Source organism: Protopterus annectens, chromosome 8.part0, assembly GCF_019279795.1.
Source record: "Protopterus annectens isolate FY-2018-M chromosome 8.part0, PAN1.0, whole genome shotgun sequence".
Taxonomy (NCBI): Eukaryota; Metazoa; Chordata; order Ceratodontiformes; family Protopteridae; genus Protopterus; species Protopterus annectens.
In genome coordinates, this window is record NC_056741.1 from 711,567,278 (window position 1) to 711,595,164 (window position 27,887).

At 36.1% G+C, this 27,887-nt stretch overlaps 1 protein-coding gene across 1 annotated transcript in view; it reads right to left on the reverse strand.

Annotated features, from left to right (window-relative positions):
• Positions 1-10,827: 10,827 nt before the first annotated feature.
• The window catches only part of MSTO1 (misato mitochondrial distribution and morphology regulator 1), a gene marked incomplete in the record, with an annotated part of 1,162,028 nt that continues 1,144,968 nt past the window's right edge, over positions 10,828-27,887 (reverse strand). The window contains 1 exon segment of the mRNA XM_044080162.1: positions 10,828-11,596. Within this exon segment, the coding sequence (XP_043936097.1) occupies positions 11,358-11,596 (239 nt within the window).

Below are 27,887 nucleotides of genomic sequence, written 5' to 3' on the forward strand. Positions count from 1 at the left end.
CAATTAAGATCATCGTCGTTTTCAACAAACTTGCCTTCTATAGTAGTTTGAGAATTAGAGGAATTGGTGGATAGACAAAGACGTCCCGGGGCCAATCATGAACAAGTGCATCCTTTGGAGACTCCACTGGAGGGAGGAATCGGGGTAAAGTAGTTACTGCATTTGGCACTGATGAGGGAAGCAAAAAGTTTGCAGTAAGGCTGGCCCCATTTTTGGAAAATCTCTTCTGCAATTTTTTGATTGAGGGACCACTTGTGTGACAGTAATATAGATCTGCTCAATTTGTCTGCTATTACGTTGGATCTCCCCGGGATGTGCTTTGCTATCAGAAAGCGATTGGAAGATGAAGCCCATTGCCAGACCATTAGGGCTTCCTGACAGAGGGGGTAAGATTTGGCTCCCCCTTGCTTGTTTATGTACCAGACTACAGACATACTGTCTGATTGGATTGCTATCGTTCCCAGAGGGAGGGAGTCTTGAAGTGCTTGCAATGCTAAAAGCACACTCCACATCTCTAGGACGTTTATGTGCAAATGGGTCTCATGTTGATGTCAGATGCCGTGAACTGTCTTCTCTAGATAATGCCCCCTCCACCCTATCTGGGAAGTATCCATGGTCACCGTAGCTTGGGGTTGGGAAGTGGCGGCCTTGAAATACCAGAGGAGAGTGAATCCCTCACTTAAGATCCTTTTTGCATGAATTTATCATAATTTTGTGTGTCATTGGTAGTTCTAGAATTGACCACTGCGTAGTATTTTCATATAAAGATGAGCTAAGGGAACGAGGATAACAGAGGTGGCCATTCTGCCCAGTACTTGAAGAACTAGTTTGACAGAAGCTTGTTTCTTTCTGATCAACATTCTTACATAATACCGAAGATAGTCTACTCTGTCTTGTGGAAGTCTTGCTATCATCCTTCTTGTGTCTATTTCTGCTCCTGTGAGGACCAGGTTCTGACGTGGCTCTAGAGCATATTTTTCCTAGTTTATTGTAATCCCTAGAGAGGAACAAAGCTGTAGCATGGAGTCCTTGGCCTGTAGCAGAATATGCCTGGTCGGGGTGGTTATGAGTCAGTTGTCCAGATATGGAAACACGTAGAATCCTTCACGTCTCAGGTGAGCCGCAACTACTGCCATGCATCTGGTGAACACTCTTGGGGCTGTAGTGAAACCAAAGGGCAGAGCTCGAAATTGAAAGTGACTGGCTCCTAGCCCGAAGTGCAAGTGCCTTCTAGAATGCCTTTCCATTCGTATAAGGTAGTATGCATTCTGAAGGTCTATACAGCACATCCAAATTGTCTTTTTCCAAAAAAGGAAGTATTGACTGCAGTGTCACCATCCAGAACTTGTTCTTTTTTACTGATTTGTTTAGATTGCCGAGATCCAGAATGGGTCTGCAGTCCTCTGTTTTCTTTGGAACTAAAAAGAATCTTGAGTAAGTTCCAAATCCTCTCTGATCTGTGGGGACTTCTTGGATGACTCTTTCTTAGCAACTTTTGAATTTCTAAGGTTGCTTGTTCCTTTAGACTGGATAGAAAATCTGGTATGACATAAGCCCTGGATATTATGTTTTGCGTCCATATGTCATTTATTTTTATCCGGGTATGAAGGTGCAGAGACAATCTTCCCCCAACTGCTGTCAGAGGTGGACAATTGGGCACCCCTTCAGGAGTGCTGAAAGGGCATACCAAAGAAAGATTCTCTGGAGCCCTGATTCTGCGGGCCACCCCTGCCACGAGGGAGGTGTCTTCCATTATTGTTCCCCCTCTGCCTCTAGAGAACTTTCACCCTGTGAGTCTTGGAAAGACCTTTGTGATTTTTTTGAACCACATCTTTTAACTACCTCTTTGGCCTTTTGGAAAGGGTCTGGTGGGTGTGGAAAAATGTACTCCAATGGCAGATAAGGTCTTGCCTTCCTGTTCATACCTGGTGAGCATCTGTTTAACTCTGGGCCAAAAGAGGGAGAGGAGCCATTAAAAGGGGCATTAATGAAGGAAGGCTTGAAGGGCTCCATGAAATCGCAAAGCCACAGCCAGCCCTGCCTCCTAAGTGAGATGCCTGAACCCTCTGCCCTACTCATTCCATCTGCTACATATGAGATGAGTTTCATGGAAGAGTTTAAGACCAAATTTAGGGTGGTGAGCTCAGAGGATACCTTGTCTGCAACCCTATTAGCTACAGCTCCTTGGAGGCAGTCTGACAACTCCTTTGTCAGATCCCTCTCCAGTCTAGTAAAATGTGCTAAGGAATTCAGTGACTAAGTCGAAGGCTTCTGATGAAAAGATGGGCTTCCTGTATCTATCCATGCTTCTAGAATCTTTATTCAGAGGATGGCTAGTGCAACTGGTTTCAGATAGTTTCTTTTTAGTGGCCACCACCATGACCATGGCATCAACTGCTACACCTTTTGTAAGGAAAGACTTGTCCAAAGGGACAGTAATATACTTATTTGGCCTCCTAGGAGAGTAGGTTCTATGGAGTCTGGGGTCTCCGAAGCCTTCCGAGAGACTAAGTCAATAAGCTCATCAGAAGGGTCACCCAAGAGGTGGAAGGGCAAAACCTGAAAGTTTTCAGGTATACCAACTCCTCAGCTGAAGGGGTTTTGGACTGCCAGTCACCTCTCTGTTTTAGCATTTCCAGGATTGTCTCTGAAGGAGACATATTCAGGAGGTGACCAAGGGGACCCTTCTGCATCACTGAGGTCAGTATCAGATGTGACTGACTCTTCTGGGGAAACCAGATGCTTACTTTTGCAAGTCCTCTTCTGAGGGACTTCCTCAGTGGGGCATTCTAGGGAAGTTTCAGAAGGAGGGGGTGCCTTGCTGGACATCCTGAGGCTTGGGGTCTCTGCAGTCCTGTGGAAAAGGTACGTAAGAAGGCAAAGTCACCAGCCTAGAAGTGAAAGGAAGATCCTGGAGAGACTGTGTCTGAGATTGGGATGTAGTCATTACCCTCCTCATAACCTCAAAGGCACCCCCATCCCTGATCCAAAGAAGTCCCTGGATCTGACAAAAAGAGCCGAGGAAATTTCAGCTGGATAGGACAGATGCTCTGAGGTAGAGGTAGGATCCAAACTCACCCAAAGAGTTGGATCCAGTGAGATCCAAACCCATTCTTTGGGCCCAACTGGGGAATGTCGGATCCTAGAGATCTCCCACTCTAACAGACCAGAAGAACTCGGGGCAGATGTTAGATCCGAGGAACTGTTGGGCCTGGGATCCGAGACAGACACCAGCTGGACATATGAATCTTCCAGCTCCAAAACCAGGGTATGGATTAGAGGAATAGGCACTGATGGAGAGGACATTGTTGGATCCGATACCTTTGGGCTTGGCTCCAGTAATAACTTAGCCAAGGCAGATGTCTTCAGAAGCCTATGCACAAGCCTAGCCACATCCTCATCTGACAAGCTCCGGGTAGATTGGGTAGATAAGGTAGGGGATCTGGATTTTGTCAAAAAAGGTGATGGGAGCTGATAGGATATAGGCTCCAATGATGGAGAATGGCTTCAAAGTCTAATTTCAGTGGGAGCTGAAGAGGTCAGAACAGAAGGTTCAGATTGCTCCAAAGACCTCTCAGATCTGGAAGCTACTTGCTGCTCCAAAGAATCTGTAGGAGCGGTCAGTTTAGGCACTTTCTCAGCTCCTAGGAAGATTTCAGAGTCGAGGAAGGTCACTTTTGTGTTTTGTCTGACTTATCCGATGATTTAGAGGACTCGGGAGAAATAGCCTCAAAAAAGGAGTTGTAAGTAAACCTTTAAATATAAACTTATTTTTATGCTCCATAAGTGCCCTTTGGCTAAAGCCATGGCAAATGGAGCATGATTCTTGATGTAAAGGCCCCAAGCAATAAACACACAAAGTGTGTGCATCACTTAGAGGCATCTTCTTTCCACATAGTTCACATTTCTTAAACCCTAAGGGTTTTCCATCCTGTTTTTGAGACATATTACAGAATAAAAATCTTAGTCAATAAAATTCAAGTGACAGAAAATAAAGACAGAAGAACACACACACACAGGAATGCCCTCTAACTAAAGGATTGAGGAAAAATAGGAAGTTTTTTTTTTAATTATAGACTTAGAAAAGAACATCCTCTAACTGAAACAGAAGTTGGAAAAGGATAGGGAACACTTGCATGGGCAAACAAAGTGTCCTCTAACTTAAATGGATGTTGGAAGGGGAAAGCTTGAAAGAGGGAACACTCGCACAGCCAGAAAAAACATCCTCTAACTTAAATGGATGCAAAGAAGGGTAAGGAAATTACTAAATTAAGTAATACAGGAAACAACTAAACAGAAATTACAAAGAATATATAAATAAACTTTTACTTAGCCCAGAGCTTCCTGGAAGGGCCATGTCTTTCGCTGAGCAGCAAATGAGATCTGAGGGTACAGGGAACTGCATTATGGTTATGGAAGAATTCCCACAAACTTTGATGAAGGCCTCGAGCTTTTGAAAAAGGCCGAAATGGATCCGATCTGCCCCACAAGTGAGAATAAAGGCGAGATTGACATCACATCATGTATTTTTCATTTTGTGATTGTATTTGAGATAAAATCAACATTTGTATCTGTACATTGTATATGTAATGTACTGTTATTTATAAATGTGGAGCTTTTCTGTCCAGGCCTCTGCTGAATAGGACATTTTGTCCAGCTGGACTTTTCCCAGTAAGCAAATGTAAAATAAAATAAATACAATAAAAATAAAATTCCAACTTGGTCTGTCAAATGCTTTCTCTGCATTGAGACCCACCAACAAAAGTAGTATTTCTTTCATTCTGCTTCTCTCTGGATCATCAATAGTTTGTTAATGTTACCAAAAGTTTGCTTCCTTTCCACAAAACCACATTAATCTATATACATCAACTTTGATAACACCTTTGCCATTCTTTTAGCTAATATAGACATACATTATTATCACGGTTTAAAATGGGAATGGGTCTATATGAGGATGGGTCTTTACCCTCTTTGGGTAATTTAGCCACCACAGCTTTCTTTCAAGATGCTGGTGATTCCCCTACTTTTAAAATAGCATTAAATAAAATCTTATGGATCTTTCTTATTTTCTTCCCTCCTAACATCCATCCTACCACATGAATACCATCTGTTCCTGGAGACTTCACTGCAGATTGACTATATGTCACTGTTTTTATCTCATCTCTCCTTCTCTGATCATAACTATTAGTTTTTGAGCCTCATCTTCCACCTATCTTTGCATATTTAAGTTCATAGGTGTGTACTAGGCTAATGGCCATGGAGCCTTTACAAGCCTAGCCCATAGGATTACCCTGGCATTGTGCCACCTGACCTTAGTTTCCAGTGCCTCTGTCGAGTAGAGCCACTGGAGTGATCCCCAGGGTGAATTTTCTATTTCCCATCCACTCATCAAGATTTCTCTTGAAGAGGGCCAGTGAAGTGCTCTGTTTGACATGTATGGGAAGTCTATTCCATAGCATGGGCAGTCTCTGGGTTATGAACCTGTCCCTCCTATTTCAAAAACTGCTTTCCACACTGTTTGGCACTGCTGTTCTCCACTTAATGTCTTGCAAAAGCAGTTTACATCATTGTTCCATTTTTTCTCACTAGCAGTAAATGTGATAACACAAACTGGAGGGAAAACATTATAATCTGTTGCTGTTTGCCCTGACTGGACATGTCTGGAGTTATAAGGTAAATTTAGGGCTCAAAGGTGGGGTGTTGAGGAGTCCAAAACCTTTACTGGACTACTTGTAAAATGCCACAGCCAGAGGCTCTTGCAGGGGAACTATACCGGCTTCCAGTAAAAGTCTGAGGCATGAAATAGTCTGGCCAAGGCTGTCTCCAGTGTGATTGGCATTCCATGCACTGGAGAACAGTGCACGCACCATTTTAACAATCTCAAAAGGCATAAGCAAGATACACTCAACCAGTGGCTGGCTGCATTTAGGACTGCTGACATTCTGCAGTTGTGTAAGTATACAGATAAAGAGAATGTAAACTAGACAGCTGCATATAGGCGAGACTGGTTTGCACAATGCTATTATCTTTATTCTCTTCTATTTATTCCACAGCCAACCAGGATATAATGGTGAATAAGGAGGCCCGTGCTGAGCATTTGGAAAGACTGAGGGAAGCAATGGACGTGTATGCAGCACACTATGACTATTATTTTGTCTAAAATACTGCTCTTCTGTACATTTAGCAAATACATATAGCAAATTCAGCATGCATATCCTAACTGTAAAATCAAGCATGCATGCTAAGTCATCCATAAATACTTCCATTTGTGTTGCTGGTTTCCACATTCTTCTACTTTATACCAATTTTCATAAAATGTCCAAAATGTCTCTAATACCTCTATAGGATATCTGGTTATTTTTCTTATCATACGCTCCCAAAGTCTGGTGACAACCCTTTCTTTCTGTTGCCTAAGTTGTTGTGCTAAAAGTTTTTGTTCTCTACAGGTGCTATTAAACAATAGTTGCTTAACAGCAATTTTTTCTAAACTCATGCATATTATCCAAATATTCCCTTATTTTCTGTTTATTCTGTAGTTGTTATTGTTATCTGAGGCTCTCCTTATTCTGCAATATGTTAACCTATGTCAGCCCTCTAAATCATTCCTATTGCTTCCTAACTATACGTTTCTTTTTTATTTTTGCCCTATTTTTAAATTCCATTTTATTCCACTCACTAGTTACTCCTTCTGAAGAAACTTAAATCTTCCCTAATAACTCTCAGATAATTTCCACTACCCATTCCTTAAATCCCCCTCTTTTCAACAGATACATGGGAAAGAGCCAGTGTCTCATTTTTACACCATTTCCCTGAAGTTTTATCTTATTTTTTAATTGGTGCAGGATCTGTGAAATATAATTTCTATTCAGACTAGCCCAGTTACTGTACCTTGAGGAATAATATGTAAACTCTGAGTTCCTACTACTGCATTTGTCTTCCATATCAAATATTTATAAACTTCTTCAGAAATCTGCCTTTTTTGTTATATTTCCTTCTAGGTCCCCTGATACATCCTCACTGTTGAAAATCAAGTTTCAGTCTCTCCATATAAATAATATTCACTGCTGAAAGCTGATTATCTCTCTGAAAATTTTCTTAAGCTTCATAATAGCAGTTCTTGGTGGAATATAAATGCAGGTCAGCATAATCCTCTTGCCCTTGACAACCCTTACTACCACAAATCTACCATTATTGGCTTTTTCCCTATTCTATCGCTACTGAAGCCCTTCTAGCAATCAGTATTATTACTCCCATTTTCCTTTGTGCCTGACATTCTGCTGAATATCCATTCAGAAATCCCCTCTTTGTCCAATTCAGATGCTCGTTTCTTTCCGAATGCATCTCCTGTAGCACTAGTTGCACTCTACATTTCTTAAAATAATACACTACTCTTACCTCTTTGACTATACCTGCATGGCTACTTACATTCAAAGATACTATTGATAGAGTAGCTATTATGATAAAAAACTATTGCTCCCACTTATACATGACTGTTTTTTTAATATTTATTTCTAACTTGTCTTACATGCATACACTGTTTGTCAGGCTAATCTTTCATATAGTTGTTTCTTCTCATATTTAAACTTATGTAATATTTTTCAAGGCTTTATTTAATGAAAACCCTCAAACATAAATCTAAATACATTTTTAGAACACCCTCACACTCTCTAAACTTGGAACAAGCACACAAATCTATGTACATTTTTAACACATGATATTTAACCCTCCAGACGGGGACAACTGCATCAAATCAACAGTTATACCCACAGGCATAACCTAATCTAGAACTGAAGTTATCCATGCAAAAGCCCATGTTACAGCTTATGTTCCTACTTACATTGAATATTCCCACTTCTTTTCTAATCTGTTACTACCAAATGTAAAAAAAAAGCTTGTTTGCACTCGGAAAACTAACTGTTTTATTACATGCATTAAAGTATTGATGCTGTTGGAGAGGTTACTATGTCTTATTTACTTCCCATAATTTCAGACTTTTATTTTTTACTGGACTGATTCTCAATGTACCTTTAAATTTTGCATTTCCCTCAGCAATACATGCCCAGAACTCTAAAGATTAATTGCTTGCAAGTGCAAACAGCTTATCCCCATGTACAAATAGTAGACAATGAGAAAAAAACAGCTAACAACTTGCAGATGCTTGAAGAAATCTTTGTAAATTTAAATCAGAACATATTATACTGATTTCCCCTACATAACTGCCTTCAGCTTCAGACTTTCTGCATGTCACTGATAACATTTGTTAATGGAAAAAAAGCTAATATATTTGCAGATGCAAGATAAGCATTTTTCATGGCTTTCATCATTTTGTTTTATTTATAAACCTATTTGCTTACAAAAACTTGTTTATAGCTTAAGCTAAGGACATTAATCTCAACACCCACCTTTGTAAAAACAAGAGAAAGTATCTTAACTCTACATATACGCAGTACACTCTTACACCAAACCCCATCTTAGCAGCCCTCACTTGAAATTGCTTCTGTTCAGATTTTCTTCTATAGATTTTCTTTTCTAGCTTATACTGTAAAATCTATATTTCTTACAAATAAAAATGTACTTTTTTTACTTTAATATCTTTAACACATACAACACTTACAAAAAAGACTACCCTGCACACATTTAAAAAAAAACTGACTGCACACTATACACAAGTGCTTTACAATACAACATGCAGGTTATGTCATGAACTGATTTATACAAATACTAATAAGAACAAAACCTGTTTTACTTAAAGTTCCTTCTTGTTCCCTTTAGTGCTGTTCTAAACATTAAAGACATAATGTGGTATATGCTTTCAGTCTACCCACGCATTTATCAAAGTCAACAGAAGTCCAGTCTTTCCTAATTTCAGTGTTACTGGTCTTCTTCCTGATCATCTTCATCTCCCAGAACTAGACTCTGGTTAAGGACAAAAAGGTCCAAAACACCTAGACAACTCCTGTTTTTTTTTTCTGTCTCGCAAGTATTTTCGTTTGGAACATTGGACAAGGTTTCACTGGCAAAGTTTCTCTATGAACTTTACTTTTAGAAGAATGAGAAGCAGAGCCCCTTCTGTTTCCTGGCTCACTTTTTGTGGATAAAGTTTTTATTTCCTCCTTAGCCTGTTCTGCATTAAAAATGTATTTATTTATTGATTGCTTTTATTTACCGGGAAAAATCTGACTTGGCAAAAGTCCCATTTTCAGCACTGGTCCGGGGAAGAAATGCTCCATTTTATTGATTGAGTAGAAGGCAGCTATACAAGATTTACATAATAAATGTACATACATACATATATACACAGACTAGAATATGACAGCTAATCAAAAAACTGTACATACACAGAATAGTAAATTTACATACATAAAATTGTAATGATATGACAGTTAATGAAAACAGTGCAGTTGAATGAAGAATACAACAAAATTAGCTAATATCAAGCTTAAGTCTAATTACCTTCAAATGGAACCAGCTGAAAACAGATGTTGAGCAGGAAATGGTGAAGTAATTATAAGATGATGATGGTTACAAATTATGGAGTATTGAGGAGATCCAGGTAAAAGGGAGATAGAGCTAGTAGTGGAGATGTGTAGATGATAAATGAGATTGTGAAGAAGCAGCTGTATTATGGCCAGTTACATAAAAGAGTGGTGACATTAAGGGTTTAGAGATTATCCAGGAATGTCTTTAATACTGCAGGAAAAATACCCTGAAGATAGCTGGATACAACAGCTTCAGTGTCACACCTGCCTTTTAATATTCCCAATTACTGGAATAAACTTACTTCTCTTCTGTCTGGTCTATACTGAATAATCATTTTCTACAATCGGCTGTCTCCAATTTGTTTAATACTTTGCCTTTCTGCCACAGTTTTGTCAAGGTCAACTCTTTTTGCTGGTATGATTGTATTTTTCCTAATACAGGCCTTGGCTATTTTCTCATGGCAGGTTTACAGCATACACTCGATGTGTCCTTTGAAGGAAGAAATCCTGCTGTGGAACACCAGTCCAGTTGCTTATTTGTGCTTTAATAATATTAATACAGTCTGTTCCTTGCAGTTTCTCTGGTACAGCAGACAATCTCAGGTTTTCCTATGTGCACTCCATCTTCTAACTCTACTACTTTTTGGAACAGCCTCTCTTGAGAAGCTTCATACTCAGCCAACTTCTTTTTTATTTTAACCTCTGGTTTTTGCAGTTTTGTCAGCTCATCTGGACAGCTAGTTAAAGATTCTTCTATTTTTCCAATGTTTTGTTAATTTGAGTTACTATATTCCTTCAATATTTATTTTAATCACCTTTGTGTACAACCAATTTATTTTTTCCTCTTAATTACTGGAAGCCATCTATTGAAGCAAAACTGAATCTTGAACAGTTTTTTTTGCTGAACAACTGCATAATCCTTCCAAGATAGTGTTTTCTCTTCAGCTATTCTGATTGGTTTTCTTTCAGGTTTTCTAAATTTCTTTTTTGCTGGCATCCAGGCAGTGTACTTGCTAACCAGTAACTGAAGTGTACGAAAGTCAGTTTCAATGGCACTTCTTTTTCACAGTTTCTGTTTTCACAATGGGAGAGTTGAAATAAAACTGTTGATCAGTGTCCAGCCATCTTGCAAGTGGTAGATTTTTAACCAGTTCTAAGATAAGAACTTAATACTCAGGTGCAGAAAGGAAAAAAAAATCTCTATTCTATACATTCTGTGGTTAAATGAAGTTTGACACCAAGAGCTAACCTAGATTTTATCATGGCAACAAGATACTTTACTGCCAACACGGTTTAGTCTGGCAAAAATAACAAACACTGACCCCAGTAAATCTAGCACTCAGACTAGTGGGTTTTAAAAAATCATTAACTTTATTTTAAACTATTTTACAGTATTATACAATATAAAAATATAAACATAAGCAATCTTCATCGGAAAATGAAAGAGTGTGCTATATACAGAACATTTACTGCTGTCAACAAGCACTTTTTTTACAGTGAGATTTTCCTGAAACAATCTGTGTAAAAGCAATCATACAAACACATTCTGAATGATGCAGATATTTTATATATGATAACTCAGCCATAGGTACACTACTGTGATAAATGTTACTTAATGGATTGCCGACATTCTGAGTAACTGGTACACTTGGCACTACTGCAGGCATATGCCAAGGTTAACTGTTAAGTCTTTTGGCTCCTTAAGTCGCAAACAAAATGAACACATCTGTGAAATAATTCTTAATATCCCTGCCCTTTCAGTTCTCTAAAAACAAACTTGCTATACAGCCAATAAGAAAACTCTGCAACAAAACCTTATAAACATACTGTGCAGTTTCTCCACTGCCTTTATGTTATTTTTACACAAAGTTGTTTGCTCTAGTCAGTATCTGAGTCATCATCTGACTCATCTAAATTGAAACTCATTTTGTACAATTGGGACAGACTTCGCAGCTTCTGCAGAGCCTCTCGGAATTCGTCTAGCTCAGTGCCTGCAGAAATAAAACTGCTGTAACGACGAATGTCTAATGCATTAACTTCTTCATACAGGCTGCTTAAGACTTTGTGTAGAACAGGGGAAGACTGTAGTCTGGTAAGGACTGGAATACTCTTCACAGCTGCAATGAAAAACAGATGGGAAGTTAATAACAAGCTACATTACCCTATCACAAGAAAATTCTTCACAGATACCAACACACTTAATGGCTTATGAGGCTTTTATAATGAACAAACAGTGAAACAAAATGTTGGAAGAACTTTACAAGCAAATTTAGGCTTCAGTGTGGCCTCCATCCAATGATTTTATTATCTGAATCGTTATCAGCAATTTTTTTTGTATTAAACAGCACATAAAGGAATGTTGCAGGAAAATATTAAGTACATATTTTTTAACTCACTAGCTCCTGCTTTTTATTAAGATAAATCCATAATCGGTCTGGAAAGCAATTTACAAGAGAACAATGGGAGGACATATGTATGGCTTTTAAGTATGCAACAAAGTCCAGAAGGTATAGGATCTTTGCTTGGAAGTGATTGCATAGGTATTTTTATACTCTAAGCAGATTCAAATAATCTTTCCTCAGGTAGACAGCAAATGTTGAAGTCGTGATGGAGAAGAAAGAAGTATTTGTGACCATACATTTTGGAAGTGTAATAAGTTGGCAGATTTTAAAAATTCCCTACAGAGTACATGGTCAGAAATATTGGATGAGCAAATGTCTGTAACTAAGGAAATGATTCTTTTAAGCTGAGACACAGGATTTGAACTGCCTAGACATATTAAGGCATTATTAAGTTTAATTCTATTGGCTACCAAAAAAGCAATTATTAGAACATGGAAACCAAAGTCTAAACCAACTGTATTTAAAGTACTGAATATTATAAAAGAGATACAAGAACTCAAGAACTAAAATAAGGATCTTTAGAAATAGGAAGGAGCAAGTTACATAGAAATAAATGGAAACTGTGGGAACAAAACATGCAGACTACCATCCAGGGGAGAAGGATGAATGAGGTGTAAGGGAAGTCATGAATTTTACAATTTGTTAGACGGATGATCTTAACAATGAAAAAAAAGATATGTGATGTATAATATATGTAAATGGAAAAATGTTAATATGGTTTGTTTTCTTTTCTGTCAATATATGTTTGCCTATGTCTTAAGTGATTATTAACTTATCCTTTTAAACACTTTTATTAAATTATCAGACCTGGAAGGTTTGCTAATATAACTAAGTAGCTTCTGTAGACTTGTTTTTATGACTAGGGTCATTTTTGAAAATTTAGTAGTACTTTCTTTTTCTACTGTATATCCTACTAATCTAGCAACATGTTTTGGTTTAGCCTCTAAAATTATGTCTTACGTGTAGGTGCTCCTGATTTCAGAAGTTAATAATATTACAAAACACACAGATACAACAGAATTATATGGGATACTGAGCACATCATCCCCAGTCTGTTTTTGTAAGTACATCATTTATGGTGTCACATGCTTTAATGGTGAAGTCCAGGAAGGATGATATAAAATTACTTCAGTCTTACTACTGTGTTAAAACTGCATCATGACTGGTGGGATGTGGCCAAGATGGCATGCAGTTAACAGCACAAGAATTTTGCTCCACTTCTTCTATACATTTTTGACAGGATTTAATTATAGAATTGGAAACTATTTGAGACGGTCTAGTGAAAAAAAATCTGCTCTTTTTTTTTAAATTTTTCCTGTCAAAACTTCAGTTTGAAAATATCAAATGAAAATTGAGTCACTCTAAGGCAACACTTCAAGAAGTCACTGCGAAGAAGGCACTACAATCTGTCATCAATAACATTCAGGACTTATTGCTAAAATTGAATAAACTACACTCTAAGGTAGACACAATCAAAGGAGACTGCAAAAAGCAGATATAATTACTAAATGAAAACTTCGGATATCTGTCATGGAAGACTCGCTCACTGATTCAGATGATAGACTGGCAGAAGGAGAAAGTAATACTGAATTAATTTTAAAACAAAACAAGTTCCTGGAGGAGATAGATGATCAGGATATATATGCAGTGCCTGAGAAGCCAGAGGGAGAAATAAGGTAAACGTTTTAACTACTTGGATTCCAAAAACATCAAACATCTCTGAAGCCCTATCATGTGGTATAGAAAGGGCACACAGACTCCTATCAACAACAAATTCAAACAAGAAAACTTCAAATCCAAGATACATAACAGTGAAATTAATTTCCAGTCAGGACAAAGACTTAGATCTAAAAACTGCCTAGTCTGCATCACCCATCAAAATAAGTGATAACCTTATCAGATTTGACAATTAATTTTCTTCCTTACTTGTCTCGAAAAGGAACGCATACATTCTCTTGCTGAAAAGTCTAGAAAAATCTGGAATAAAGACACATCTAGTTTACTCAGCAAAATGAAGACTTTTTACCAGAAGGAAGAAAAACATTTGAAACCTTGGAAGATGATGTTTCTTTTGCACAGAAAAACAACTTATACTTAATCTCACTAAAGAAATGGAGTGGACCTCATCTCTTAAAAAAACGTTACAAGAAATGATGGATAGTAAAATACAAAAAAAAAAAAAATCAGGGACAAATGAAAATACTTCATGCTGTTGTACAATGTATGGTTTTATAGTAACTTATTTTTGAAGTATTTCTAAATGGATTTCATCAAAAGGTAAAACTTTTCATCTTTTCAAATTAAAATATAGTTTCAGTAAACAATAATTTCATGCTTATTGAAATACATCCTATTCTCCATTAGATGGGAGTAAAAGTATAAGTAATAATTGTATTAATAGTTAGTAATCTGAAATATATAATCTGAGTTTAAACAACTGATTAAAGTTTTATAGTTCACTTTAAACATCAAAAACTAATGGCATATACAGCCTACAGTATAAGAATTGAAACCTACTGTTAAGCTAATATAGGTGCTTTTCTATGATAATACCTGTGAACAACTTCAATTTATTGGCATAGTACAACCTATATTAAGTGGCGTGCACACTCACAGGGACAGCAGCTGATACCATCCCCCCTTTATTCCACTCCTTGCCTTGTTCCATTTCTGCCACTAGGTGGCAGTAAAACACAACTCTGAGGCTATTCCATGTAATAACAAAGCTCAGTCAAGTAGTCTTCCACACATAGACTCTAACTGAATCAGTGTTTCCCAGATGAGAGTGCTGCTTACAAAGCAGAGCATATACTGCTGTAATAATAAAAGCACCCCCAAAAACTAGCGGTCACAGCTCTCAATTACCATTCCACAGTTTCAGTTCCAAGTCTCACTGATAATTTGTTTTCTTAGCAACTGTTGGACTGGCTCTGATTTGTTTTTCCTGTGCTACCACTAGCTGCATATCGCACCCACCTGATTTAACCTATGCTCTCTCCTCCCACTTACTACTGAGGAAGTCTAGATAGGGAAGCTGCTTAACGTGGCACCATTTTTAAAAAAAACATCATAGACAGTAGATGCTCCCCTGTCCCACAGCACTGTGTACTCGCCACATGATTCTTTGCTGTATTTATGTTATCTCTATAGTCCCCACCCACCTGATTTAACCTATGCTATCTCTCCTCCCACTTACTCCTGAGGAATTCTAGATAAGGAAGCTGCTTAACGTGGCACCATTTAAAAAAAAAAACATCATAGACAGTAGATGCTCCCCTGTCCCATAGCGCTGTGTGCTTGCCATGTGATTCTTGGTTGTATTTATGTTATCTCTATTGTCCTAATGTACTAGCTGACGCCATACCTAAATAATTACACCAAAAGTTCTAACTTGCTTTTCACATACTATATTGCTTTTTTCCCTGTAGTGATCGTAAAACAAAGTTTTAGAGTCTCAGTTTATTTGCTGATAGATAACATAGATGCAACCAGTGTGCTTCCTAAATGGGCAATGTGGCCAAAAGTTAAATTATTATGTGAACTGTTACATTGCTACTTATACTTTGTTTTGCTGTTTTCTAGCTTATTTATGTTCTGTAGCATACAGTGTAGTCTTCTACTTCACTCTCAGATACTGTGTTAGCCAACTCCTACAATTATAAATTTTTGTTACTGCGTTTTTCTGTAGTGATATAATTACCTGCTTATTATTAGGAGAACTGTTACATTCTACTTATACTTTGCATTGCTGCTTTCTAGCTTACCTATGTTCTGTAGTGTTCAGGTAGTCTTCTATTTCACTCTCAGATACTGTGTTAGCGCAGTCTCCAAGTATATCTTTGTTTTTACTGCATTTACCTGTAGTGATATAATTACCTGCTTAACTGTTGCTTTTACTCCATACCTACTGGCTGTATTTATTTGTTTTGCTTTTCTGCTCTGTGCCACACTGTAAATCACATTTCTCTGTTTCCTTTCACCAAACTGCCTATACTGTGTCTATAAAATTCATCTCTAACAACCTTTTTTCAATAAATCTACTTTCTGCACACCTCTAACAACCTTTTGAACTCTCTTTTTTTCAATCTGAAGTGCTGCTCGCTCTCTGCAGGTCCATCTCTTCCTCCAGCTAGTCCCATTCACCTCACTGCCTGTTGTACTTCACACTCAACTAAGGACATATAGAGACTATATTATAAAAATTGAAACCTACTGTTAAGCTAATGTAGGTGATTTCCTACAATAATACAAGTGAACACCTTCTATTTATTAGCATAGTACTACATATATTAAGTGGCGAGCACACTCACAGGGACAGCAGCTGATCGTGCTGCCCTTTTTTTTCCCACTCCTTGCCTTGTTCACTTTCTGCCATTAGGTGGCAGTAAAACACCACTCTTTGAGGCTATTTCATGTACTAACAAGGCTCAGTCAAGCTGTTTTCCCCATGGAGACTCTAACTGAATCAGTGTCTCCCAGCTGAAAGTGATGCTTACAAAGCATAGCCTACTGTTGCTGTAATAACAAAAGCACCCCCAAAAATTAGCAGTCACAGCTCTCACTCACTTACATTTCCACAGTTTTATTTCCAAGTTTCACTGATGATTTTTTTCTTAGCAGCTGTTGGGCTCCCTCTGCCTGCTCCGTTTGCCCTTCAGGCTCACTCCACTCCCCTACCATACCCCTCCCCCTTTCCCACCCACCCCATGCACCACCCAGATTTATACTTAGTGGCAACTCCACCTCCTCCAATTAACTTTCACCCATTCACACAATCCACTTCTGACTGTACCCTCCCCCTCCTTGATAGCCTCCTCCCCTCTCTTCCCCAATCTCCACCTATAACAGTACTTTAAATACTCCAAAACCTTCCTAAATCCATTTACAAGTGTGGCATGCACTACATATGCCACTCTTCTCAATCTGTTTCTAACTCTTGGCCTCAGCCTACTAATTCGTATAACCTCCACCAAATCTACACTTCACCTCGCAGCTACTACTTCTACAACTTCTCCCCTATGCAGTGACAAACCATTATACAACTTCCGTAATATATCACCCAGCCTACACGAATACAATTTCATTCATTTATCAAAATAAAAATATTGCCCTATATCACCATCAATAAAAACATCTACCATTATCTAGCAAACTATAATAAAAAAAGCATTCTTCCAAAACATTCCTTTAACAACTAAAACAGAATATCCCTATGTGGTGACATCTGCCCCAACACAGGACCCTCAGGCATAACTACACTCGACCAAACTCCATTTTCTAAAGATCTGCTCTTAGCAACCTTAAACATCCATAGTGTCTGCGACAAAATTACAGACTTCCATGCTTCGCTAACACAAAACACCCCTAACATCCTAGCAGGCCCAAAACCTGGCAAAAGCCCAATCCAAGATACTGAAATAATGTCTACGGGTTATAACATACTAATGAAAGACAGAACCAAATAAAAAGGAGGTGATGTATCCCTAATCTATGCTGTCTCACAATACTACCCTTCCAGAAAACACTTCCATCATTTTCAAATGCTGAAATCCTAACAGGAATCCTGCAAATTAACAAACATAAACAGCTATGCATAGTTAGTCTGTATATCCCACCAGGAAAAAAATATCCAAACCCTTGAGGACATCCTTGCCTGGATATCAGAATATATCTACAACAAAACTATTATGGGAGATGTAAACATCAATTGGCAAGATTTAATAATGGACTCCACAACAAATGCATAAACCTCTACAAGTTCACCAAACTTGTCACCAACCCTATCAGAATGCTCAACAGCAATACACTAGGAGCCACCCTCGACTAGATCTTAGCTTCAGATCCACTTAAATACTCAAATCCAAAGACTCTATCCAGTATACTCAGTGAACACTTACCTGTTTTCACTTATAGATCCACTCCATGTATATCCAAAATGTCATAACTATAAAGCCACCAGAAACCTAAAACATTTTGATCAAGAATTTATCAACATTCTGAAACTCTCAGATTGGCGCCAACTAAGAACTCTCCCATTGGATGATGCCTTATACTATTTTAATAAGATATTCCTACACACACTGAACAGCCAAGTCCCTCCTCATACTAAAAGAGTAAAATCAAACAATGCTACCTAGCTTACACTAAACAACTCCTACAAAAAAGGGACAATGCCTAGAAAGAATGGCATAAAAACAAAAATGAATGTAACCTACTTATAAAACAAAGCTAAAAAGCAAGTACTGACAAGATAAACTTTCTCTAACCAACTGAGTAATAATAGAAACAACCCAAAACAATTCTGGAAAAGCATCACTAATCTCCTTAACCCTGGCACCAAACAAAACCCATCACCATGCCCAGAAAAAACACTCACAAATAGTCACTATGCTCAACTCACATTTTATAAAAAGCACACACAAATTAATAACAGACTCCTCTCCCTCTACCCTCACCTTATCAAATTCCTTTCCCCTTCCTCTTCTACCCCAAAAAAGCAGTTCTTACTTAGAAAGATCCTCTCCCCCCATAGACAATTCTTCTCTCCTTCACTAAAGCAATATTACACCATCTAGCCTCTTCTCACTACAACCAATACCAAACACAGAAATTCAGAGACTTCTCAGAAAATTAAATCCATGCTCTCTCTCTCCTCTAATGACCTTCCACCAGAATACTTAAAACTTGTTGCTGAGGCCATAGCATACCACATTAGCATTCTGATCAACTGCTCAACTGCAGAATCCTATGTCTCCAACCTCTGGAAAAAATCCATCATCACCCCACTTCACAAAGGAGGTAACTCCAATGAACCCTCTAACTATCGTCCAATCTCAATCCTCTCCCCATTATCCAAACTCCTCGAAAAGTGCATCCATACACAATTACTTCACAATCTCACACACAACCTACTCACCCCCACCCAACATGGCTTTCGCCCCTAACACAGCACAAGCACTACACTTATCTCCTTCACGGATACTGTACAGAGATCCATCGACTCAGGTAATACTACTTCTGTACTACTAGTCCTGTCAAAAAACATCTACAATACCCTTCTAATATCAGCTGTACCCGAACCACCAATAGTTTAATAGCTATCTCACTAACAGGCAACAATGCGTAAAATGGCAAAATATCCTATCAGAATACCAAACCAACCAAATTGGAGTACACAAGGTCCATACTTGGTCTTTACTCTAACATATTTACCAACAACCTTCACACTGCTTCTCCTCTTAGCTCCATTTATCCAATATGCAGATGATACTACCATCATCTCCTCCTCAAAAACCTAAGATACCTTCACTCAATCGAAGTCTGGTTAACTGAATCGCAACCACTCCTTGATGCCAAAAAAAAACAAAGTTTCTACGCTTTGCAGCAAAACCTCTTCCACCTGACTCTCACGTTTATATTTTCTCCCAAAGCAACACAGAAATTAAAATCGTATCTCATGCTAAACTATTAGTTATTACTATTGACAAACTTACATTTGACACCACACTGGTAATGTTATTAAAAAACCCACTGCACATTAGAAGCCCTATACAGACAAACATTTCATTGACACCACCAAAAAAGCTCTCAGCAACACTTACCTGCTCCCCTCCCTATTATACAGTGTCCCCATTTTTACTAACATGCACTCATCTCTATAAAATAAGTATCAGTCCTGATACCATAAAATCACCAAATTTGCCACAGGTACTCATACCACTCTCATCACTGCCAAGCTTTAAAATAATTAAACTAGCTGGAATTTCCACATCACCTTAACCTCAATTCAACTGCCCACAGCACACAAAATTGTCTACAATCCAAACTGCCCTGCCCATTAAGAACATTTTAATACCATATAGCCCCACCAGAACCCTTCGTTCTGAAAATAAACAACTTATAACACACTGCTTTACTCATACACTTTCGCTAAACTATGGAACTCACTTCCAACCAGCATAAACACCATTAGCTGCTTCAACAAAATTTAAACTCACCCTACAGAACTACCAACTAAACACTAAAATCTACCCCTGCATCTATCCAGATAAACATCCTACTCGCCTTGAACCTTCCTCTATCTTACCCTAATCTTTACTCATCAAAACCAGTAGGAAACTCTTTTTGATCTATTAAGTTATTTTAAACAGCTCTGTTCTTACTATAACACTCACTAACCTTAACTATCATTCTAATCCCGCACTCTGATTTTTCTTTTCCTTTATTATTTCAACCTAACACTACTCCTCTAGTGATCTGTTCCTTTCTTAACGTTCGACCTATTTCAATATTTACAAAACAATGTATGTGTGTGTACATATATATATATATATATATATATATATATATATAGCTTGTAAATTACTGTTTTTTCTATGATATTGTAACTTCCCACAATGTATCAGTCTGTTCCTCATTTTGTTATACTGTACTGTAAATTCTGTAAATTTTTGTAAAATACTGTGCAACCTGGGACTCGGATGAAAGTAGGCTCCTGACCCAGTCAGACTTTCCCTGTCAATAAATAAATAAGAAGACATATAAATAATGATAATTAGGGTGGGTTTGATATAGAGTGAAAGTTTTATTTAAAACAATGTACTAAAAGAAGGACATGTGCAGATATGTTCTGCCTTGGTTTTCTGTTGAACTTAAACATTTAAATAATTAACAGCAGTCTTACTAAATGTTAAGGAAATGCTGCATAGTGAATTTTACTTTAAATGGGGCTTACTTGAACTCTTTTCCTTACTTCTTCAGTAAAACTGTTAACATTTTTTTTACGTAGATCGTGGCTACCCCAGTAAGACTGCAAGCCCTTTTAAAGTCTAAATGTCTTTCAAAAGTGGTTTTTTTAATGGCACAAGCTTATTTGAGCTTCCACAGCAGACTGGTTTCATTCTGAACAGCTTGTGAAAAGGAAGTGCAACATGACCTCTAACCCTCCAGAAACAGGAAATGAAGGGAACTTTTGAAAGGGACATTAAAACGAACATTACTGGAAGGTTTTGAAGACTTCTTTACATTAATTATCAAGTTTAAAATGATTTTGTAAGTTAAAACATGCTTTTTAATTTTATACTCAATATTACTACTTCCGTGAAACAAAAGAAGCTTCTGTTCTATGGAAACTTGTGATAGGAACTGCAAGACTGGGGGGGGGGGGGCATGATACACAAAGGAAAATATTTCTGAAGGTGGGTTACTCAAAAGCAACTTCTATAAACTACAGAATACTTCTCAAAAGGGATTATGTGAAAGTTTCACTAATAAGGTCAGCATTCATTTTAAGTTACAGAAAGCTGCATTTATTTTTGAATACATACCCTCATTTTAAACAGCAGCGTTACTCAGTTTTAAAACAGCTGTAAAAAATAAACTGCTGCATGACTTCTTTTTTATAAAATATTAAATAAAGTATAAGCTGTTAGTACACAGAATGAAAATAACAAATTTAACAGGTTTTGGTTTGTTAAAAAAGTAAACATTCCAGCTTTATAATAGACACCTCAAAAGCCTATTCTATATTATGTCATGATGACTGCTAGACGTGGGTATGTATTGTTTATGCTTGCATACTCAATGATTTTATATATATATATATATATATATATATATATATATATATATATATATATATATACATGGAGAAGGAGAAGTTTTGATACATATATGTATGTGGTTATGTAGTTGTGTGGAGAGAAATGTACAGTTCTGAATGATAGTGTGGAACTGAAGAGAGAGTGCACACAAACTCAAAACCTCTTGGTAGTACAGCTTGTATAAAAATAAATATATTAATCTATTGACAACATACCTATGTGATACAGCTGCCTATAACTGATTAAATGTAAGCACATGTAATTAAATTAAGTTCCTCTTACCAAGCATTTAATTTTGGTATATCTGGCCCACATTGTCCGTAATAAAGAGAACACTTATTTCAGATACTTTCTATTGGTATGTTTAATAACACTGACATGAAAAGCAACCCTTTATACACAATATACAGGATTGCTTAAGTAAAAGGTTATCCCATGTACCCAAAATAACAGTTCAACAATAAATTATAATAGTCAATGCAGTATACTATGCATATATTTGCTAGTTATTTTGTAGACAGGATATTTAAAAGTCCTAAAATTAGGGAAATCATGTTTTAAGAAAGTAATGAATAACACATGAGTATGCAAGTAATATGAATACATGTACAAATAAGACAACTGTTGTAAGTAAAGTGGCTTCATATCTCAAATGTGATTTAAAAAAATTAAGCTAATTGTTTAGTTCTCTGTTATGTCTGTTAGAAGCACAACTTATATAGAGTGTACTCTATTTTATTCATGTTGTTTTATTATATCTACATAAGCAATAGCAAAGATTTGTCATTAGGTAAAGCTATGAGGTTATCATGTGGTTTGTATGAAATTCTCATCAAACCAGGATTTTTTTTAGTCCATGCTAGAGGATAAAAATATTTTAACTTAGATTTTTTAATACTAGTTTTAGAATGTTTGTCCACAGCAAGCAGTACATACGTTACATCTGTATTCATTGTACTAAGCCAGTGTTCATTCGTTTTTAAACCATTTGTTCTCAAAGATGCCAAGGTATAAATGTCTTTCACTAAACATTAATGGGTTGAATAAGCTTTTAAAAAGAAACTGTTTAAATAAGTATTAACGTTACATAAATCAGGTATTGTCTTCTTGCAAGAAATGCATCTTTTGACTGAAGATTTAGGCAGGTTGCAAATAAAGGATTATTTAATTCTAGTAAGTTCTCATTTTAATTCAAAAAGAAGAGTTATTCTTATCCTTTGGAAGAAAACACTAGGTTTACCTAAATAGTTGACACTTATTCTGATAAGAATGGTATGCTGGGATTGGTGGTAATATAAACAGATAAAAAGCATTACACTCCCATAAATACTTATTGGATTCCTAGAACAGAAGCTAAAACGGCCAAGTAGCATCTAGACATTATATTATATTCAAAAGGAAATCTGGTGACAGCTGGAGACTTTAATTGTACTTTATCAAGTAAAGACACCACTAATGAAAAAACAGAATATTTTCTACAGTACACTTAAATCAGTATACAGGTTTAATGAATAAAAGGAATATTTCAGACTTAAAACCACAAAGCTCTTTAAAGTATACACACTATTCCTTCAGATATGGGACAAAAAATATTGATATAGTTTTTGTATCAAATGATCTTTATTCAAAAAACAGAAGATGTAATAATAGTCTTGCGCCCTTTGTCTGACCACAATAACATTACATTCACTATAACCTTTAGCTCAAATATCTTAATTCATTGTCAAAGGCAACCTGCATACATAATTAAAATGAAAGGTTTTAAATACTGTTTTTTTGAGAGAAATTAATCAATTCATGGAATTTAATAAAAATGGGGACTTGACAGATGCTATATTATGGGACACCCTAAAAGCCTATTTATTTGGTAAAGTTAAACACTGGGATATATGTAAAAGGAAAGACAGGGACAAGGATTTGACTGCTTTGCAATCTAACACAGATAAAGTAAAGTTAAACTTATAAGTCCAATGACAAAGTCACAAATATGGAATTAAAAAGCTGAATCAGGAATATGAAGAAATACCTCAACACAAGATCTCAAGCAATCTGGAAAAAATGATAAATTATAGTCTTATTCAGTAAACCCAAAGAATCTACATAGAATAGCCATTAGCTCAACAAATATGAACAAAATAAATCACATTAAAGAGACTGTATATAAAGAGGAGGAAAACATCAAAATAACAAATGTAAACAACATATTACAATGTTTTAGTAAATATTATGAAAAAAGATAATAAAATGGAGACAAATTTAGACAATAATGAACTAAGTGATAGCTTTTTGAAGGGAAATATATATAATAAATTAACTAATGAACAGAAAAGTAAATTTGTTAAGTATTTTTCTTTAAAGAATTGAAAGACCAAATTAAGTCTCAAAACCAACAAGGCTCTAGGATTAGATGGTACCATCCCAGAATTGTACAAACTACTACCTAACAATATTTTAAAAACCTTATTGAACATGTTTGAAGAAGTCAAAAAGATCTGCTAATATTCCTTCCTCTTGGAGATACTCTATAATTACACTTATTTTAAAATCAGATAAAGATATTGTATCATGTGCTTCTTATTGCCATATCTCACTTTTGAATGTAGACTACAAAATATTTGTGTCTATACTAAGAAATACGCTAAACTATATACTCCCAGGATTAATAAATTAAGATCAAGCTGGCTTTATAGTAAACAGAACAGTACAAGACAGTATTATAAGAGTTTTTTTTATTAATTGGTATAGCAAATAAAAATAAAAAAGAGAATTACCAATGATAAGTCTAGTTATTGTTGAAACTTTTAATTCTGTGACTGGCTTATTTGTTTAAACTAGTAAATGAATACAACTTTTCCTCTTCTTTTACAACATTAAATAAAAAAATTATTGCAATTCAATATCTTTTGTCAAGATATGTTCCTTTCTATTTAGACCCATAGGTGGTGGTGCTGCGGTAGCGTTGTCACCTCACAGTAAGACGCTGTCCAGTTCAATTCTCAGACAGAGCATCTTCTGCGTGGAGACATGCATGAATGGACGTACCTTCGTTGAAGGTTGTGTGTCAGGGCTGGTAACTCGGCACGTAAAAATCAACTACCAATCATTAGCGGACCGGAGTTCCGCTGTGGCGACCCCTAACCGGGAAAAGCCGAAAGACACAACAACAACAATATAGCAAAAGGTATAAAACAAGGATGCCCTCTTTCCACTTTATTACTTGCTCTAACTATAGAACCACTAACTATATAAGATCTGACATAAATATTAAAGGCTTCAAAATAAATGATGAGTTTTCATCAAAAATTAATCTTTTTGCTGATGACATATGTTGACATGTAGTGATTGCAGATCAATCATTAGATCATACACTCAAAGTCTTAGATTACTTTGAAAAGGTTTCAGGTTTGAAATTTAATAATAAAACTAAAACATTGTTTATAAACCATCAAATAATGTTTTAAAATCACATAAAAATTTTAACTGGGAAAATTCTCAAATTAAATATTTAGGTATCACTATTGAATCTAAGAACAAAGATTCCTTATTTATAAATTATTAAAACTTAACAGATTAAATCATAATGTTAACAGACAATTGGAAGGAGCTATTCTTTACAATGGACTCACCCTAATCAAAATGATAATTTTACCAAAAATCCTATACTACAGTCAATTATTAATTCTCTCCCCAACTAAAACATTATATGAAAAATAAATTCTACCTTACTTAAAATCTTATGGGAACCCTAAAAAACAAGGATATCTTTAGACTGGCATATCAAAAGCTGGGAGGAAGGTGGCATTGGGTTTCCAAACATTGAGCTATATACTAAAGCTGTAATTATTAAAATAATATAATTGTGGTTACATTCTTTACATGTCACTTGTTAGAAATATTTACATGAGAAAATATTAATAGACAACAAGCTTATCACAGATTCTTCTAAGAAACTGAGTATCAATACATTCTACTGGGCTGTAAAATATTTTGTTCTGAATGAAAAACAAAAGTTTACTTTTATGGCTTTTATTAACCAAATCCTTTCAATCTTTAAAAGGTTTATGAATTCAAATTACTTAGTCAAGGAATTACTAATCCTATTATTCTCCATTGCTTTAATTAATGGATGATTAGTATTTTTAATGCAAACACAATGATAGCTCTCAAGAATAATTACCTAATATTTTGGCATCAATTTCTTAATGGAAGCAAAATACATCCTGTTGAATATTTAATAGCAAGATATAGCATAGATCAAGGCTAGTTACAGTGGATATAAAAAGTGTACACACCCCTGTTAAAATGCCAGATTTCTGTGATATAAAAAAAGACCACAATAAATCATTTCAAAACTTTTCCCACCTTTAATGTGTCCTATAACCTGGACAATTCAATTGAAAAACAAATCCGTTAGGGGAAAAATATAAAAAATAAAAAAGGTACAATAAGCTGGTTGCATAAGTGTGCACACCCTTAAACTAATACTTTGTTAAAGCACCTTTTATATCACAAAAACATGGCATTTTAACAGGGGTGTGTACACTTTTTATATCCACTGTAGATATACATACCTGCACAGAATATATTCAGGATAAAATCAAAATATTACTACATCTTCAAACTAAACCTGTTCCAAATATCTTGGATCTATTATCTAAAATTAACAGAGGATCACTCAAGAGGGGGTCATATCTATCAATCATTTATAAGATTATTAGAACAGAATTTGTTACCCCAGATATGACAATGTGGAGCTTCTCAACAAAAATTAATAATGAACCATTTTCAGAACTAAATAAAAATTATTCTTAAAAATCTGCAGGAAAGTCAATGTCCTCACTTTATTGGAAAATCTATACATGGAAATTTCTGCACATAGTCTTTCTTACACCTCATAAAATTGCAGAATACATAAAATAGGAAAAATGAAATGCTGGAGGTATAATGAAGTTCTTAATGCTGACTGGTTACAAATGATAATGGATTGTAAGTTGGTGACTTCTTTTTGGAGTGATCTTTAGAAACTTTTCTCAGGCTTTGTGGTCAGACAACTGCACTACTACTGACTCCTTGATACTATTTAATGCCCCAGTTTCAACAGCTATACCTATTTCTCAAATAACTCTTCTTTGGGCAATACTTGCCATTGCAAGAAAAGCTATAACAAAAAGCTAGAAATGTAAAACTGAATTAGCATTTGGTGAAATTGTGTGCTTAGCTAAGACTGTCTGTAAAAATAAGCTGTTAACTATAGGAATGAGAGCTTTAAAGCAATTAAATTTAATTTAACTTTAAAGCTCATTTAAAGCAAAAGCTCAATGATTTAATAGAAAATGGTTAAGAATATATAACTATTCTTGTTATGGAGTTTTGTAAATAGCTATTGTTTATCTTGTTATACACTGTTTTAAATGTTGATGGACTAACAGTTAAAAAACCTGCATCACAATCTGTGCTAATTGTCAAGGATGTGACCATGGAGGGGAGAAAAAGATCCTTGGTTTGTCAGTATGATATTTATAATACAGCTATCCCTAGTTGGATTTTGTGCTTCTTCGTTCACATTGTTTTGATTGACACGAATCAATTAACATTTGGGCATATATAGTTGACTACAAGTGAACCCTATTTGGGGATATATAGTTGATTGCAGGTGTACCCAATCGATTTTGTGCAGTTACAATCCTGAAAAGGATACTACTTTCACCAAAAATCATTCGGAAGTTCATTCAGGAAATCCCTTTGCTCTGCACATGAACAATAAGTAGTAGGTACCCATAATAATATATTCAATGTCACTGATATTTACTACTCTATGAGTAATTTTTTTAGTCTGGGGTTGTTTGGCTTCTGGATTGGAGGTATTCAATAATGTGCAGATATAAACATCCTCCAAGCAGAGAAAAACTTCTGTTTCATCCATTATATAATCAAGACTTCTTCACCTCATATTTGCTAACTTGTATATTTACTTATTTTTAATTTAAGGGAGTTCTAAAGAAGACATAGGAATTAACATCCTGTTCTGTACCTGTATTCTCCAAGGAGAATGTGAAATGCATCAGATGGAAAGCATCCTGGCTTGCTGAACATTTCACTCCAGCCTGGCAGGAACTAAATCCCCTGTCATCAAATCCTTAGCCACTGACTGAATACCAAAATGTAGTTTTCAATCAAGTGCCATGCAAGGTGATGGATGATTTTTCTAAGATATTTTTTTCATGCTAGTTAAAACATTCTACAGTCTTACCATACCCAACAAGGAAGAGCTCCTCCATACCAAATGATCTGATGTCATCTTCATAAATTAACAGTTAATAATACTTTCAAAACTGCTTTTATCTCCACAGTATATAATACTTTTTTCTGTCCTTATTCTCTTATTTGGGGGATGGTTTGGTTAG